The 16249-nt window shown below is 36.6% G+C and overlaps 1 protein-coding gene across 34 annotated transcripts in view; it reads left to right on the top strand.

Annotated features, from left to right (window-relative positions):
* Window positions 1-16249, top strand: part of RIMS1 (regulating synaptic membrane exocytosis 1) — a 309338-nt gene that overhangs the window by 220653 nt on the left and 72436 nt on the right. For 18 of the 34 annotated variants that reach the window (XM_030490038.1, XM_030490063.1, XM_030490058.1 and 15 more), the window contains 2 exons: window positions 2312-2494; window positions 3865-3977. In XM_030490038.1, coding sequence (XP_030345898.1) covers window positions 2312-2494; window positions 3865-3977 — 296 coding nt within the window. Of the gene's footprint in view, window positions 1-2311; window positions 2495-3864; window positions 3978-15573; window positions 15665-16249 lie in introns of those variants that run through there. The other 16 variants (XM_030490062.1, XM_030490059.1, XM_030490061.1 and 13 more) reach the window with 2 other exon arrangements.

Raw genomic sequence — 16249 nt, 5'->3', positions numbered from 1 at the left:
TGCCAGAAAGTTTCGGTAATAGGACAGGCAATTAATTTTCTTGTCAAATGGCAAATATAACTTCAGACTATTTCTTCATCAAATACCCACTTCTGTCTTAGGTTTGGTCTTTATTTTGTCATACGTTATGATACATAGAGTCTTTAAATGTACTTATTATATTTTACATAGGACCCTGCGTGGGGGGTGCACTGGATTGGCAATACTCTTTTATTCTTAGTTTTTCTTTATAGTTCCGTAAGTAACAGCATGTTTTGTTTAGTATGTGCCAGTGAGGCATCAGTCTGAAGAGAAAGAATTTGAGTTTTCTTGTGTGCAGGCAGAGCTGGAACCTCTAGAATTCCCCTGTAGACGCTTGCCAATTGAATTAATAGGTTTGCTGCTTGCAGTGTTACCTTCCTCTGTAAGGAACCAGGAGATGAGATACACATGTATGTCTTCATTGCAGTTTCGTTGCTCACCAGGTGTCATTTCTCTCCCAAATTCCTCTTCTCTCCATACTTCTTATCTCACCTAAGTCTCGTTTCCTCAGTCGTACACTAGCTTTTGTCTCATGTACTTGTTCCTTTTCATCTCGTCCTCCTGATCAGCCATTTTCAGACTTCTTCCTTTCAACAACTGATCTTTCTCCTAGGCCAGCAAGTCCTTAATTCCATTGTAGTTTTTCTCCAGTTCCCTCTTACCTCTGTTTTCATTTGCACCCCAAGTAGCATATTTGTCTCAGCATAATTCAGCTAATGTACATCATAATCCAGGTTTGCCTTCGTTTTAGTTAAGCAGATTCTGTATCTTTCTCTCATGGAGAAGGACAGGTCTGTAAAAAGGGTATTATTGAAAGAGCAGGAGGTAAATTTCTGAGTCTCAGGTAAAATGTCCATTTTGTGATGGCAGGACAAACTCTCCTAGCGCTTTCAGATAAATTCTAGGATATTTAGCCTCTTCAATGAGAAAAATCAGAGCTGAGAACATGACACTGTTAGACTGGAGCATTCATTCATAGCAAAAGCAAGCGAGCACTATATGGCACATAGCTGGACCCATATTTGCTTTATGGATGTTATGATGTCTAAACATCTGATAAAACACATGCTTAAAAGCTGGTTGTATGCAATAGTTGGCATGGATTACTTTTACAGTCAGCATGGAGAAAGAGGAATTTCAGAACTCAGCTCATCTTCATTATCATAAGCATCTTTTAGAAGCAGGAGCATCAGTTTCTGCAAGAATGTTACAGTTATCACCAGGGCAAGCCAGGAATTAAGCTAAATAAGTGTTAGGGTTTAAGAAAAAGAAGATGACAAGGGCAACAGCATCTTGGTTTTGTTGCATTGTGACTGCACTTCGATATAAACTGTTACTGATGAAATGGCTTTGAAACTGAACCTGTTTATTATCCTTGGTAGGCACATGCATGTTCTCCCTCATATACTTTTTTTTCTAGGATGACTTTTCAGTGTACAATAGTCATATGATCTAGACAGTCCTTTGGTTACTTTGTGTCTTGGGAAAGCAGTGCTGGGTGTGTGAAGAGAGACTTCATAAGTCTGCAGAAATTAAAACAAACAAAACCACAATGAAATATCATTTGAAATTGAAATTTCTGAAATAACAGGAGGTGGAGTAGTAGCATGTACAAAATACTGCACTGTTAGAATACTTTGTCACTCTTCAAACTTCAAATGTTTCAGGTTATCTTATACTTGCAGTGTATGCAATTATTAAAATACTAATAATTATGATTAATTATACTAAATCATTTTACTGCATATTTTAATTATATTTTCATTTGAATTAGAACTGTATTTATGTTTTAGGACTTACAGCAGAAAGATACATAAATAGATCCCTTATTTCAAACTCAAGGGAATTATATATGTGCTTGCATATTGTCCTTTTGTTGGACACTAATTGAAATCCAGTTAATATTTTTTGCAAAGATAAAAGGTATGTTTTAGATACAGAAATGCTGTGTGGTAGATATTCATAGCCCACTCTGTGTTAGTACTTATGTCATATGTGTTGCTAGCCTGTGTTTGTTGAGTTTAAGATGCAGCTAGAGTTTTTGGCCAACTCTCCACTATATGCAATGCAGTTCAACAGTTCCATGATTAGGGTCGTGTATCTGCAGTGGTGAGTGTTCTGCAGTTCATAATTTTGAAAACGGATTTGCATTCAGAATTAAAAAGTTCGATCTGAAGTGTCAACCCTGGTCCTGCAGCCAGGATTTGCAATGTTCTTGGATGGAGGGGGGCATGGGAAGTGTGCCTGGAGCTAACAACTGAACAGTTTCTTTTTGGCCCTAATGTTGTAGGGGGCTGCTACCATGTGTTTCTAGAAGGGGACTTCCAACCCCACGAACAACTGAACAGCCAGTCATTAGGGGAAAACATCACGCTCGCTCAAGGTCGAGTGAGCACTCTAGTATCAGACCCTTATGCTCTGTACATCACCTAGCGCCCGGAGGGTCGGCGCCACCTTCTCCACTTCTGACAAGGTTGCTATTACATGTACAGCACAGCTTTCATGTTCTGCCTCCCAGGTGTCAGTGTGGTGGTGTACTTTCCTCAGCATACATGGTGCATTCATTCATTCTGGCACTGTAGATGATCCTCTTTTCATGGTATTTACACTTCTCCCATATCCTATATGCCACCTATCTTCACCATCCAGATGGTACTTCTTGCTGTTAAATAGTTATGCAATGTAAGAGTGAAAAACTGGCTGTGTTTCGTCCTTCCATTGTTGTGTTTTGTTCTGTATCCATACAAAATATATCAAAGTATTTTTCTTAAACAGAGTACAGGAAATGACATGCTGGTCACACAACTAGGTCTGATTAGCTCTCTGGCTAAGAGAAACTCAGTTCATCACCACAGTGTGAAAGCCAACAGTATTTTGCACTTGCACAAATGTGTTACTTAAAATTTCAAATTGTCTACTTGCAACCTTAGTGTACTAGATGCACAGTTCTTACCCACTAAAGTGAGTGTGATATTACTGTAACTGGCAAGGACATCTAATAGTAAGCTCTCTCTCTCAGTGGTCTGCTTCTTCTCATCTTGGTTTTATTTTCTTAAACTTTTCCCCTAGTTGTTAGAGGTGGCCCTACTTATTTTAAGTGCAAACTTACCAGTGTTCCAAAAGTGTTTGATGTGTTGCACTCAGATGCTGTATCTATGTATAGGAAATCAAGTAGCCAAGGTGTTCTTCAATACTGCTGGCTAGAATTCAGCCAAAGGGGTTTAGGATATTTACTTAGGTATGAATATTAACAATCTTGTACATTCTTTGCGCGCACACACACACATGCACTCTCACCCCCAATACGAAAGTTAAAGATCCTTTTCCTCCCTTTGAGTTCAGATTAAAACAGCAGGTTGTCCCATGGGAATAGGTACTTTCTGTCCAGATCTCTGTGGCCTTGGGCAATTATTGCATCAGCACAAAGCGAATACAGAAGTTAATAAAAAATAGAGGTGGTAATTTGTATTGCGCTGTTCCAGTGCAGGAGAACATACATAAATTGTGAGTCATAAATGTTTTTAGAAAACTACTTTTTCTTCAGTGGATTTTGACCCGTACTTTATTAAAAAAGAAAAAAAAAAAAAAAAATCACACACAAAAAAAAAACCCACATCAAAAGAAAGGAAAATATTTCTCCTTATTTGAAGGTAATTAGATAAATTAAATGTGAGGCCTTATAAGTTAACTAAATATCTAGAACTGAGTATGTGTATATGGCATACACCAAATGCAAACTTCTTCAAACCCATCTTCAGTATATGCAACTTAATGTTTAAAATTCCGAATATAAACATTGTCTTAATTAGGGTTATTTTACTTTTATCTTAATTTCATTTGCAGAATACATCAACAAGGAAGTCCCACACAGTCTCCTCCTGCAGACACATCCTTCAGCAGTCGCAGGGGAAGACAGCTACCGCAAGTTCCAGTAAGAAGTGGCAGTATAGAGCAAGGTATCAAATAATGAGCTTATAATAGCTCAAACTGTTTGCTTTCTTACCTTTCTTCACTTAAAGTCTACTTTCATAACTATGCTTTCAATGCTAGAATCCTACCAATAAAGCTATAGCAGAAAATGAAAACATATTTGTAGTCTGGGAAATCCAGTAGAGTTTGACTGGTGAATTATTACACATGGTTTAATTGCCTTAATTTTCTAGTACCCTTTTTGTTTGTCTACTTTAAAATTTCTGTTAGAATTGTGGTCTTTTCCAACACATACTTAGCTTGTATTCAGATAAATCGGGCAAAAATTTTGACGTTTTGTCAGTCTTGCTCATTTTGTGGTTTAACTTAATTGTTGTACATGACTAACATAGATTAATATCACTGGTTTTCTTCTGGAGTTCATAGTTCAGTGAGTAATGAATGAAAATATTCACCATAGGAAGTGTGAAAACACAAGTCGTCAGCTCTTTCTTAAGAATAAACTGATCAGGCAAGGAGTGCTGCTCTTTTCTGAAAAAAAACCAATATACACTTAATGGTTGCAGAAGATTTATTACATACTAATATCAAATAAGTATGAATATTGAGGTTTCCTCTTCTAGCAGCACACTGCTAGAGCAAGAGCTATTATGGTAAAATGAAATGGCACAATGGATAAATATTTACACATTCAGGTTTTCTTCTGTGTTTAAAAAGCCTGTTTTCTCATTGACTATAAGCAAAAACTGAAACTGCCATGTATTGCAAGGATTTCCAATATTTTGAAATTAAAGAAATGCTTCTAATGATGAAATATTGTAGTGCTTTTGGAACTGTTGACAGACCATTTTCTTAAACAGATGATGCTGAACATGACCTTTTTATCATGATAGATTATCCATAAGGGTTTTTTTGTATGATGGTTTACATTAACATGCAATCAGCTTACATTAATTTTATGGATTTGAGCTGCGATGGCATACTAAACCTTCAATTAACACACATAAAAATGTATTCTTGTTTTATACATGTGTTTATTCTGAATGATTAATATACTAATACAAGTGGGTTGTATTTATTTTAAACTTTACATTCAAGTCCTCTCATTTTATAGTGAATCTAGGACGGTCTGGATTATAAAAGTTACAAACTACATTTACAGCTTCTATTTCTGCATATTAGTAAGTTGGGAGCTTTATAGGGAAATATAATAAGTAATGAATTTCAAATTTCGTTCATGTTTTTTCTGCAATTTCAGAACTTGATACAATATAATGATGAATCAGCTTTTAATTTAAATTGGCTTTCCTTTGAATATTCATCTGTCATCTTACTGCTGTTCATGATAACTGGTGTGTTAAGAATAAAATACTGGTTTATCTTTAGTTAGACATTGGAAAAAATGGGAAGAAATTAAAAAATGAAAGTTGAGCAGAAGGTTAAGGCTACTCAAGGTTTAGAAAGTTGTTGATACCGTGAAAACCTGTATAGTAATACTGTTTCACTGAACTTTTCTTTACAATTAGTGGTTGATATGCTTTGCGTCTTATGTATAAAATGTGCAAATAGGATGCGACGTCTCATTTACTTTGTTGTTACGTATCATACTGCCTGTGTCAATATGGCTGCATTATGGCATATGGAATCAAAGGCTAAAGAGATTCCTTCTCAACATAGTACTTCGGTGTTGTCTAAGTGGCTGGCTTGTCCTTTTGAAGGGGAAGTTTTCTGATTTTACCCATGTTTAATACTTTGTTCAAGCTGAGAGTATATTTGCAAAGAAATACATAATTAAATAGATTTTATAGAATATTTTTAGATGGTTTTGGCAATATATTCAGAAATAAGTGACAGTATGCATAAACTTTATACTGCTGTAAGAAACTAAATCCTGTGATGACCACAGTATTTGCTCTGATTTACAGTTTCAAATTTTAATATCAGTTTCACCTCTTTAATCCCTATCAAATGGGTATCAGGGTCAAACGGAGTGGCTAGAAGTGATCGAACCCTAATATAGGATTGAATCCGAAGTATATTGAGGTCTGTAAAAAATTTCCATTAACTGTACTTGGAACCGAATTGTGTCCTTAATGATTTAAATTCACAGTCACTGTGGATATAGATGATGACAAAATCTAATGCAATATACGAATGTTACAGGGAGCATTTCAAAATGCATTTTCTTCATTTATAAACAAAACTACATTTTGGTGGTCAGAATTGACATCTTGTGTTTCAAGGAAATTTTGTATGTTCTCATTTTGTAAGGTATCATTTTTATAGTAAAGTACTACTTTTTCTCTATACAAATTCTGGTGCATCAGGAGGGTTGAATACACATCCAAATAAATACATCCATGAATCTATGTCTGGTTTAGAAATAACAGTGATTGCTGTAAAAAGATTGAGTGTCTGTATATAAAGGGGGGGGTGGGTATTTACTCTTTGCGTATTCAGGAGGCACAGAAGAATCCATTCAAGTAATTTTATTACTCTTCAAAGCTGACATGATGGAACAAATGAGAGTTAATGAAGGAGCAAGAGACTGGTAGTGGTTTTCATCTCGAGAAGCAGAGTGATATTTAACTCCTAATCTTTCATCTTTAGCTCTCACTTGTAAATGATAATATCCACACTAATAAGGCTTTTTATAGGACTGACATTGCATCTCAGACATTCCATTTTGTCATTGTCAAGTTTAGAACTGAAAAAATGGTTGTCTCTACCAGATGATGTCTTAGTTACTGCTCTGGTTGGCAGTTTGAGGATCATAAAAAGTCAACTTGTGAGGAAAATAAGGTAGTTTTAAAAGGTGCATATCAGTAGACACACTTTATTAAATAAAACAAAACCAAATCAAACCAAACCCCAAAACAGCTCGTAGAAGGAACTCTTAAAGAGAAGACCAAAGTAGTGATCGCTATTCTGTTACAGAATTTGGTTTAGTACCTTGTGAATATGTTCTAAAGAGAATAGCAGCTTTGTCTAGCTTTGGAGTGGGGAAGGGAGGTAGTTATTTTCACGTGGGACATTTCTAAATAAATAATATTTTTAGCAACACCAGTACATGCAGACTTTTTAACGTGGTTACAGTTAAGATTGTAGGCTTCTGTAATCTTTAGTCAGTGTGATTTTGTTTCAATTCCAGTGATATTCAAAGAAGTCATGGCTGTGTTTCTTTCCTTTGCAATCCTGTCAGTATTTCTGAGAGTGCGAGACATAGTGTGATGTTATTGTATCCAAAGGTCTTGAGATGCTTGAGTATTGAAAGTTATTCTGGTATAGGTGTGTCTGCGTGTATTTTCAAAAAGTCACAATTCAGTAGTCATTGCCCTAACATATGCTGCTTAAGAAGTGTTAAGAAGGTTTTTGGTTTTGGGTTTGTTTTTTTGTTTGTTTGTTTTGTTTTGTTTTAGCTGATAATTTTATAAAAGGATCTAATAATATGAAGATGTTTTGTCTTAGTGATTAAAGCAGTGAAACTCTAAGCCCTGGTAAGGACAATAGTGTGTTCTCAATGTCATCTTGTGCTGAGCTGCAAGAGATTTGTATCAGTGGATTTTTTTACTTGCATTGTGTTGAGTGGAACTGTGCAAATCACTCAGAGGGGTGGGGATTCTGCATTGACTTTGTTTTTTCAGTTGTTTAACGACTTCGCTATGTAGTTACATGGGTTTTAAATGATACTTTTGTATAAAGCATTTTCTATGATCTTTGCTTAGTCTTTCCTTTTCCATTGCAACTATCAGACATCACAGAATTCAATAGGTTTTGAGAGTGGGTCTCTACAGTTTTGTATAATGGCTAATCATTGTGTTTGTTTGTTAAGAAAATTAATACAGCCTGAAGATCCATAGCATTTTTCTACACTCCTTTTTAGCTGGAGTACATAATGCTAGGGATAATGTTAGGAAATCTAGCACATAAATAATAAAAAGAACATATTATGTACTATTGAAATTTATGAACCAGTGAGATAAATGTGCAATGATTGTAGTATAGAAATGATCTTTAAGAGCTAATTAATGCAAAACAGATCTTTCTCCTTGTATCTGCTTCTATTTGGCTCTTCACAGCATGATTTCTGTTTCATAACTTCGACAATGTGGTTTCATGTTTCAGAAGTCCTATAATGAGAATAAGGTTTGTGATGATTGGCAGTCTATTTACATATAAAGAGCATTTATAAACATAACTGAAGTAATGTGGTTGTGTGTGTTTCCAGTGGCGTCTGTTTACAGCAATAGGCCTTATGCAGTGATCTTTACAAAAGCAAAAGTGTGACCAGAATTAAGTGTTGCTGTATCTTAGCTCATGTTAGAAAAAGCTGCATAAGCTTTGTACAGAGCTTGTAGGTAGGGTGAATGTGTGCATGTGTGCTGCTGTTCGGGGATTACTTATATAAAGTTCATGTGTATAATACACATACAAGTCTTTAATGGTAGTCACATCCTAGAAGAATGAAGTATTTTGATGTTCAGTGTTTCATTTTAACAAATAATAATCAGAATTTTGTACAGAAAATCAGTATGTTGTCAAATAATACATTTGAGTTGCAAATAACATTTTTATATTTAACCAACTTAAGATCCTGAAAAAAATTAGTAGCTAGTCAAAATCATTCTGTCTATATGTACTTGACCTTTGAAATGTCATTGCAGTGAAAGTATTGCTTGAGTAATGGTAAAAGATCAAACCCTTTCAGTTAAAACCTTTTTTCAGATCCACCAGTATGAAACTTGACTGGCAGAAGAAAAAGAAATAAGTAATTTCAATTTTAGATTTTATACATTTAGCACTGTTTGTTTTGTCTTCATATTTCTGGTTTTAGTTTTAAATTATTAGGTGGCACTGCATATTTTGAGGCAGCTTGTGGAATCTTTACTCACGCTGGAGAGTATTTTTTCTCAGCATTGCTAACTCTTGCAAATGAGTGCAAGCTTCATAATCTTTTATGCTTTCCTTAAAGACTGATTTGCAATAGTCCAATGGTTATTGAGTATTATAGATTTTAGTTAATAGAAAATGAATTTGTAACACTCATTATTGCAGAAAAGGCTTCAGAATTTAGAACAGGGCTATGTGGTTCAGGAGTGTGAGTGACACTTAAAGCAATTTTAAGGTTTTTATGTCATTCATAAATTTGAGTATGACAATACTGCTTGAGTGGAACACTTAAAGAGTCCACAATCTGATTCTCACTAATTTCATTCTTCTTGTTAATTTTAAAGAAAAAGTCATAGGCTTTATTATTTGTCATGGTTTATCATTTTAATTTTCTACATTACTTTTACATATGCTGGAGTACTGCCTACTGTACATGCCATTGTCACTTGTAACACATTTCTTTATCTAACTTTAAATTTGCTGATTTCTTTTTCTGTTCCCATCATTCCGTGCATTTAATTCATTGAAGAGCAAGAGACTTTTAACTCATCCACAACAGGTAAATATTTATGTAATTTTTTACAAATGTTTGGCAACTGTTGATACTGGCTTTTCCCTCAGTATGGTCCATGTCCGCATAGAGTATTTAGTTAACAGTGTTTAACAGGTGAAAAGGTTGTTTCTCAAATATCTGTATGCTATCTGATGCCCCTCTTTAGAATCTAAAAATGTTTTCTCTTGTAATTTCTATTTTTACTATTGAAATGCACTATACTGGATTTAACAAGAGTAGTCATGGTATTTTACATGGCTCAAAGGCTGCTCAATTGAGTCAAAGTTTACACAAAGATTAAGATTTTACCTAAGCTCTCCTTGAGGTCTGCACAACATCTGCTTCTAATGATGCAGCTGTGGCTTTTGGCATCTGTGAAAGATGTTTCATAGGTCTGGGCTTAGAAATATTTGAAGGTGATGATGGCCAGAAACTATTCTTCTTATGCAGAGAGATTCTGAAGAATGAGCTGTGTTTTATTTGCATGACAAACCCTTGACAGTCAGAAAGTTCATCATGTTATAGGGCAGGTTTCTAGGGGCAGACATTCAGTGCTCATCTCCTAGGAATTCTCCGAGTCTGTACTGATACCAGTGAATCAGTGAGTTCAAACAACAGGTATCGAAGGCTGTCCCACAAAGTGAAAAGTGTAGTCTGTCATGTCCCTATCAAGGCAACATTCCAGAGAAGTCCTATTTTTTCTGAAAGTTTGGAGAGAAAAAATGAAAAACAAACAAACAAAAAGAATCTTTTTAATCCTTTTAATGTTAACAGCGATATACAATGCTGCATAAACATTAATAGCACAGATTAACCTTTTCTGACCTTTAGTTCTGAGTCCTGCGGATCTTGGGAAATTCTGGTCTGAATACAGGCTTTGGTGGGTCAAAGTCAAACTGTGAGTTGAACTTGACTCAGAATTATCTCTTACGACCTCTTTACTTTCTGAAAGGTTGAATCCCACTGACACATTCATACTGACTTAGGTAAAAATACAGCAGGTGTTCCAGTAGCTATGAATTCCAGCACTCATGGTAATACTCAGGAGTATGTTTTCATAATAATGTTTAAAAAAAGATGAAAAAGAAATAATATTTAATTTAAGTATTAGCATTTACAGGGTATTTTGCAGTGTTGAGAATGTACTATGAAATGTCTTAAGCAAGTGTTAAGAATGGTTGATTTTACAAATTATTTCTGTCATTTTTTGCTTTCTTCAGTATGTATATTTCTCTCAAACAGAACAATACAAACCAATCATGTCAGTTTGTTGTTTATGTCTTTTTGAAGTTCACAAACCTTGCTCTGTGGCTTAGACTGCTGTGGATGTTTCTTTGTTTAAAACAGTTGACTTTATGCAGATAAATTAGACCATGCCAGTAACAGGTTTGTGAAAGAGCTTGTTTCCATGAGATTTAGATGGATCTGGCCCAAGATTTGGGAGTGTGTAAAAGGTAGTGGGATCTTTACACACATAGATTCCTCTGCCTCAAGTAAGCTGAATGCAGATGCAGCCTGGAAGCAGGAAAGAGCTGGGCAAAAGAAAAGGAGCAGGAAGGGGGAGAGTGCTGGCATCTCTAGGGGACTATGAATAACTTAAGTTGAGCTGACTTAATGCTAGTAGCTCACTGTCACCTCACAAGAGGCATAGGTATGAAGGAAAGCGTATAGTATAGATGTGAACAACGCTGGCCAGATATATCAACAAAAAAACCCCAAGCATCTGTTCCATTTAATCAATGGGAAGGGTTGCGATAAAATCTTCAGCAGATTATGAAAATACTGACTTGCGTTGCTGCAAAAAGTAGGGGTCTACTTTATTCAGATTTCAAGAAGTATTCAGATTTCAAGTTTGTTTTCTTGATGTTTTCTTTTAGATAGAAGCTTCTGTTTGGATCATTCTTGAAACTCTTTGAGGAAACTTTGAAAAACTTTGAGGAAGACCTGAGTGTTGCAGCAGCCAGTTCAGATTTTTATAGTGGCTTATCTTCCTTCTAGAGTGAGTTATAAGACTCGATGGCCACTGTGCCTCTGTGTGTACTGGGAGATCCAAGCTTGGGAGAGCCAAGCTCATTTCCCAGCTTGGCAGTCTGAGTATGTGGTCATTTCTCAACTCTGATTTGGGAGGAGGTCCAGAGCAGTATCAGCTCCCACGGAGAGGAAATCCATGCACACAAGCTGAAAGGAGCCACAGCTCATTCTAGTTAGGTACAGGGACCAGGGCTGCAGAGCAGCCTGCAGAGCAGCCTTCAGAGCCCATCTCCCTCACTATCTGCGTGTTGCCTATAGGTACCTTTGGAAGTCATATATGCAAAGAAGTAGTAACAAGTTCTTTATCTTAGCAACAATTTGATTTTTCAGTGTTACTGAAAAAACATTAATCTGTTCATGATTTCAAAATCTTGTGTGTTTTTTAAATTTCACAGTAGAGTTCGCTGTGGTTTTTAGTCATGAAACCTATCACATGGATATTTTGTGTGTGCATACTGCAAAACTCATTCTGAAGGATGAACAGAAATAACCTGTATTATTTCTGGAACACTTCATCCTGGTCCAACACGAGTGTGAGATCTTTCTGCTGTGCCACACAGCCAGCTCTCCAGTGAGTGTTCTCCTCCTTGCTCACTTCTCTTGTCCACTGCCCTAGGGGATTTTCCCATCCAAATCTCACCACTGCTTTACTTCCCTGCCTTTGTTCTGGACATTGGTTCTGCCTAGTTTCTTCAGCTTCCACTTCTCACTTCCTCAAATGAGATACTTGTGCCATTCCCTGTTGCCCTGCCAGAACCTGCTGTTTGTGTCCCAGAAACATTGTTATGATGTAATAGTTTTTATGATATAAATTTTCATTTCAACTTACTTTTTCTTAGCTTCTTTGTGTAAGCAAATCTTTCTGCCATTTTAGACTTCTAGACCTGTTCCCTTAAAGTTTGCAACTTAAAGGATGTGTGATATCTGCTGGTAGGTGTTACAGCTGTCTGAAATCTTGATGCTAATTTCTTGTTACGTAGCTTTCTCCAACTTTTAATAGTGCAAGTAAGACTTGGAGGATTTCCACATTGTACTGTTCACCTACTTCGCCTTTCTGTCTTGACCATCTTGAACAGAAACATGAAACACATCAAGAGCAAATTCTGTGTTAGCTGCAGACTTCACCATTACGGAAAATGGTAGAGCTGATACTAAGACATCCATAGGTTTTCTGTAGTCTAGGAAAAACCAATATGGTTATCAGTTTTAATCACAGATCAGGTAATGTCACTAGTCATTCTGGCATTAAGCCCGTACTTGGGTTTGAGCAAGAATGTCTTTTTAGAAAGGTATGATCACTTAATGACTGCAAGCAATGGAAAATCGTTCCTGTGCTTAACCACCTGACTTTTAAAATGTATGTCTTGCTACTTACCTGAATTTTATCTAAGTTCATAGCTAGTGGGCATTATTGTACCTCTGTCTGCTAAATTGAAGAGCCTTCTACTGTTGGAAGTCTTCCCACATGTAAATAATTATGGACCCAAATCAAGCCACATATCTCCTTTCTTTTTAATAATTTCCTAAACCTGTTTCTGCAAGGCTGCATCCTGGACTTCATAAAATTCCTGTGATTTCTCTCTGAATCTTTTTCACCAACACTATGCTTGGAATGATAGTGTTCCTAAAATATCAGAATCCATTGATCTTAGATAAATTGAGTATCTTCCAGTTTCCGTGTTTATTTTTGATGTCCTAAAACTCCCTGTCTCTGTATGGCTCCTTATCCACCCCCAGGCGGAGTTCCATGCACTCCAGCTGGTCAATGACATAGAGGGCAACACCCCCGCCTTGTCTCCTCTGCCTGTCCTTCCTAAAGAGCCTGTGTCCTTCCATTACAACACTCCAGTTATAGGAGTCATCCCATTACATCTCTGTGATGTCAGTAAGATTGTAGCCTTTCAGGTGCAAGCATGTCTCTCCTCTTGTTTGTTACCCATGCTACATGCAACTGCACAGAGACATATAACTTGGGGCCCTGGTGGCGCAGAATAATAAACTAAGTAATAGCTAAGGGAATTTTGGTTTGTTGGATGGAAGACCATTCAGAACTACATTGGGCAGTTAATTCTTGGTAGCTTCGTGTGGTGGGTTAACCAAAACCAGCAATTAAGTACCCACTAGCTGCTCGCTCGCTCCAGCCTCCATGGTGGGATGGGATAGAGAATTGGAAGAGCAATAATGAGTAAAATCTCATGGGCCAAGATAAAGACAGCTTAATAAGTGAAACAAAAATATGAAGGGGGGAAAAAAAAAAGAAATGCAAAGGCAATCAGTCACTCACCACCTCCCATCAGCAGACCAATGCCCAGCCTGTCTCTGAGCAACGGCTGCCTTGAAAGACTACCCCCAACTGTATTGCTGAAGATGATGCTGTATGGTATGGAACATCCCTTTGGTCAGTTGGAGCCAGCTGTCTAGGCTTCCCCTCCTGATCTCCAGCCTACTTGCTTGGGAGGTGCAGAGGGCAGGGGAGTCAGGGCAGTGCAGCATGAGAAGCAGAGGTGGCCTTGATGCTGTGCAAACACTGCTCAGCAATCGCTAAAACATCGGTGTGTTATCAGCACTGTTTTAGCCCAAAATCTGAAACTCAGCACCATACAGGCTACTATGAAGAAAATTACATCTGTCCCACCCAGACCCAGTACACCTGGGATTACAGGAGTTAGACCCATTTATAAATACATTAATGGAACTGAAACATAACATTTTGATTCCACGCGTGTGTCTGTCTTATCTCTCCTGCATGGCTTGATTGTTGATGTAAATCATTGTTGTACAACCTTCACATGGTTAGGTAGTAATAAAAGATTTAGCTCTAAACCTGCACCCCTTATCTAAGCAGTCTGCTCAACGAGTTCTTTTCTTTCAATTGCTAGTAATGCTGATTGACCTCACGTCTGAATCAGCAGCTCATAAAAAGATTAGAGCTCTTTAAAGTGCGGCTTCTGACACCAAAGAGAGTAACGTGTACACAACTGCTATTGATGGTAGTTATAATACTAATTTGAGACACTTATGGTAAATCTCTATATTTTGAATTCTACAGCCACTGTAGAATTTAAAGGTCTTGGGGTTACAGTGCTTTGATCTGTAAATTACTGTGTAGTCCTACTGCTTGAGCTCCAGGAAAAGCACTCTCTAAATACTGATGTCCTAAAAGAAAGTAGATCCATATTTTTCTGAGAGGCAGGTGAAGTTCTTGAAGTACTGTTTATGTCAAATTTTCTTTACCTGTGGTAACCAGCTATGTTCCAAGAAAGTAATGTGATTGTGTGGTGGCGTTACCTATGGTTGTTACAGCTTCTGCTAATGTGCTCCTGTGTTAGATTTTTTCTTTTTCTGCTTCTTGTGATTAACATGTAAAGACTACACCAGGCTACTTATCAGGCAGATGAAACTTTCTATCAAAGAATTGAGCTAGATACAACATATCCTCAGACGTGTGTGGTAAACAAAGCTGGAAAGAACACAGTTGTATTTTCTGGAGCAGACTTACATTTCACACAGTTGCTTGCTTAGCAATACATTAGCAGCTAATTGGTGCTATATTACACTTGACTCCATGAACAGAGCCAAATTTCCATTAGAGAATTTAGATTAACATCACAGTCCTCATTAATTGTTCCCATTTTATTTTATATAATGATATCTAATAATGAAAACCAGAACATGAACCTATTGTTAAGGTTAAGGATTTTTTAAACAAAAAAATCAAGAATTACAGAGTTAAGGTTGAATATTTACCCAACCTTGACTGTGGTAATTTTCACCTATAGTCTCCAAAATAGCATCTCTTTAAATAATAGAATATTCTTTCTCAGGTATTGTAAATAATGCAGAGTAAAATTATAGCATATAAATGTAAATGTACAGTTGACAGGGTGAAGCACCTAGAAGTCACACAATGAAATGCTTATTTTTTAGAGTAATTGTAATCTGTGTACCATAGACACACAGGGCTAAATTTTTAAAGGGGTCTCAATTTTCTCTCTGATTTTATATCCTCCGTCTATTTCATGCATGTATGACAGGATTAAGATATCTGAGTTTTTTATTTCAGTCGGTAATTGATATATCTTAATCCTTTCATATCTGTCCTTAAAATAAGAGGCCATCTTTAAAAATTTCTCCTAAAGTGCTCGATTTTGCCTTCAGATACCTCCATGCAACTTCCATTGAAGTAATTGGAGCTGTGCCCGCATATCTGATGGTGGAACTGGACTCATTGCAATTAAGGTACACATTTACTGACATAATTAGTCATCTGGAATAATTGCTGGGCCCAGAGTGACATACTGCTTGTGCAGAATTTCCTAGATTGGACCCTCTGCGTGTGGGAGATTGAAGATTACAGTGATAACTTTATTTTGTGCCTTAAATTTGTAGTTGTAGCAGAATTTTAATGTAATTTAGCATATTAATTTTCCTATTTTTAAATAAGAAATATGGAAAGAGGACATGAAAATAACATATTTTTCACAGTGATGTCTTTGTACATTTTTTCATACCAAACCAGCAGACAGACATTCCATCATTTCCACAAGCACGTTACAGAGTACGTGCATGCATAGTTGTTCTTTGTGGAGTAGCACATAGCACATAACAGTAGCACAGGGTGCACTTTCTTTTTTTTTGAGGCGTGAGGGGTGGGATCTTTTAGCTCACAAAGCACAGAGGGGAAAAATAGGTGTGTAAAGAATCCCACAGTTACCTAACAGCAAAAAAACCCAACACATATGAGAAATTTGGTACCTCATAATTCACAATATAAGCAGTACGATAGAGCACTTGTTTTCCACTAATTTAAAATTCTTTGTGTTT

This window comes from Strigops habroptila, chromosome 6 (genome assembly GCF_004027225.2).
Source record: "Strigops habroptila isolate Jane chromosome 6, bStrHab1.2.pri, whole genome shotgun sequence".
NCBI lineage: Eukaryota > Metazoa > Chordata > Aves > Psittaciformes > Psittacidae > Strigops > Strigops habroptila.
The sequence above is the reverse complement of the archived record's forward strand: the minus strand, read 5'-3'. Positions and strand labels throughout refer to the sequence as shown.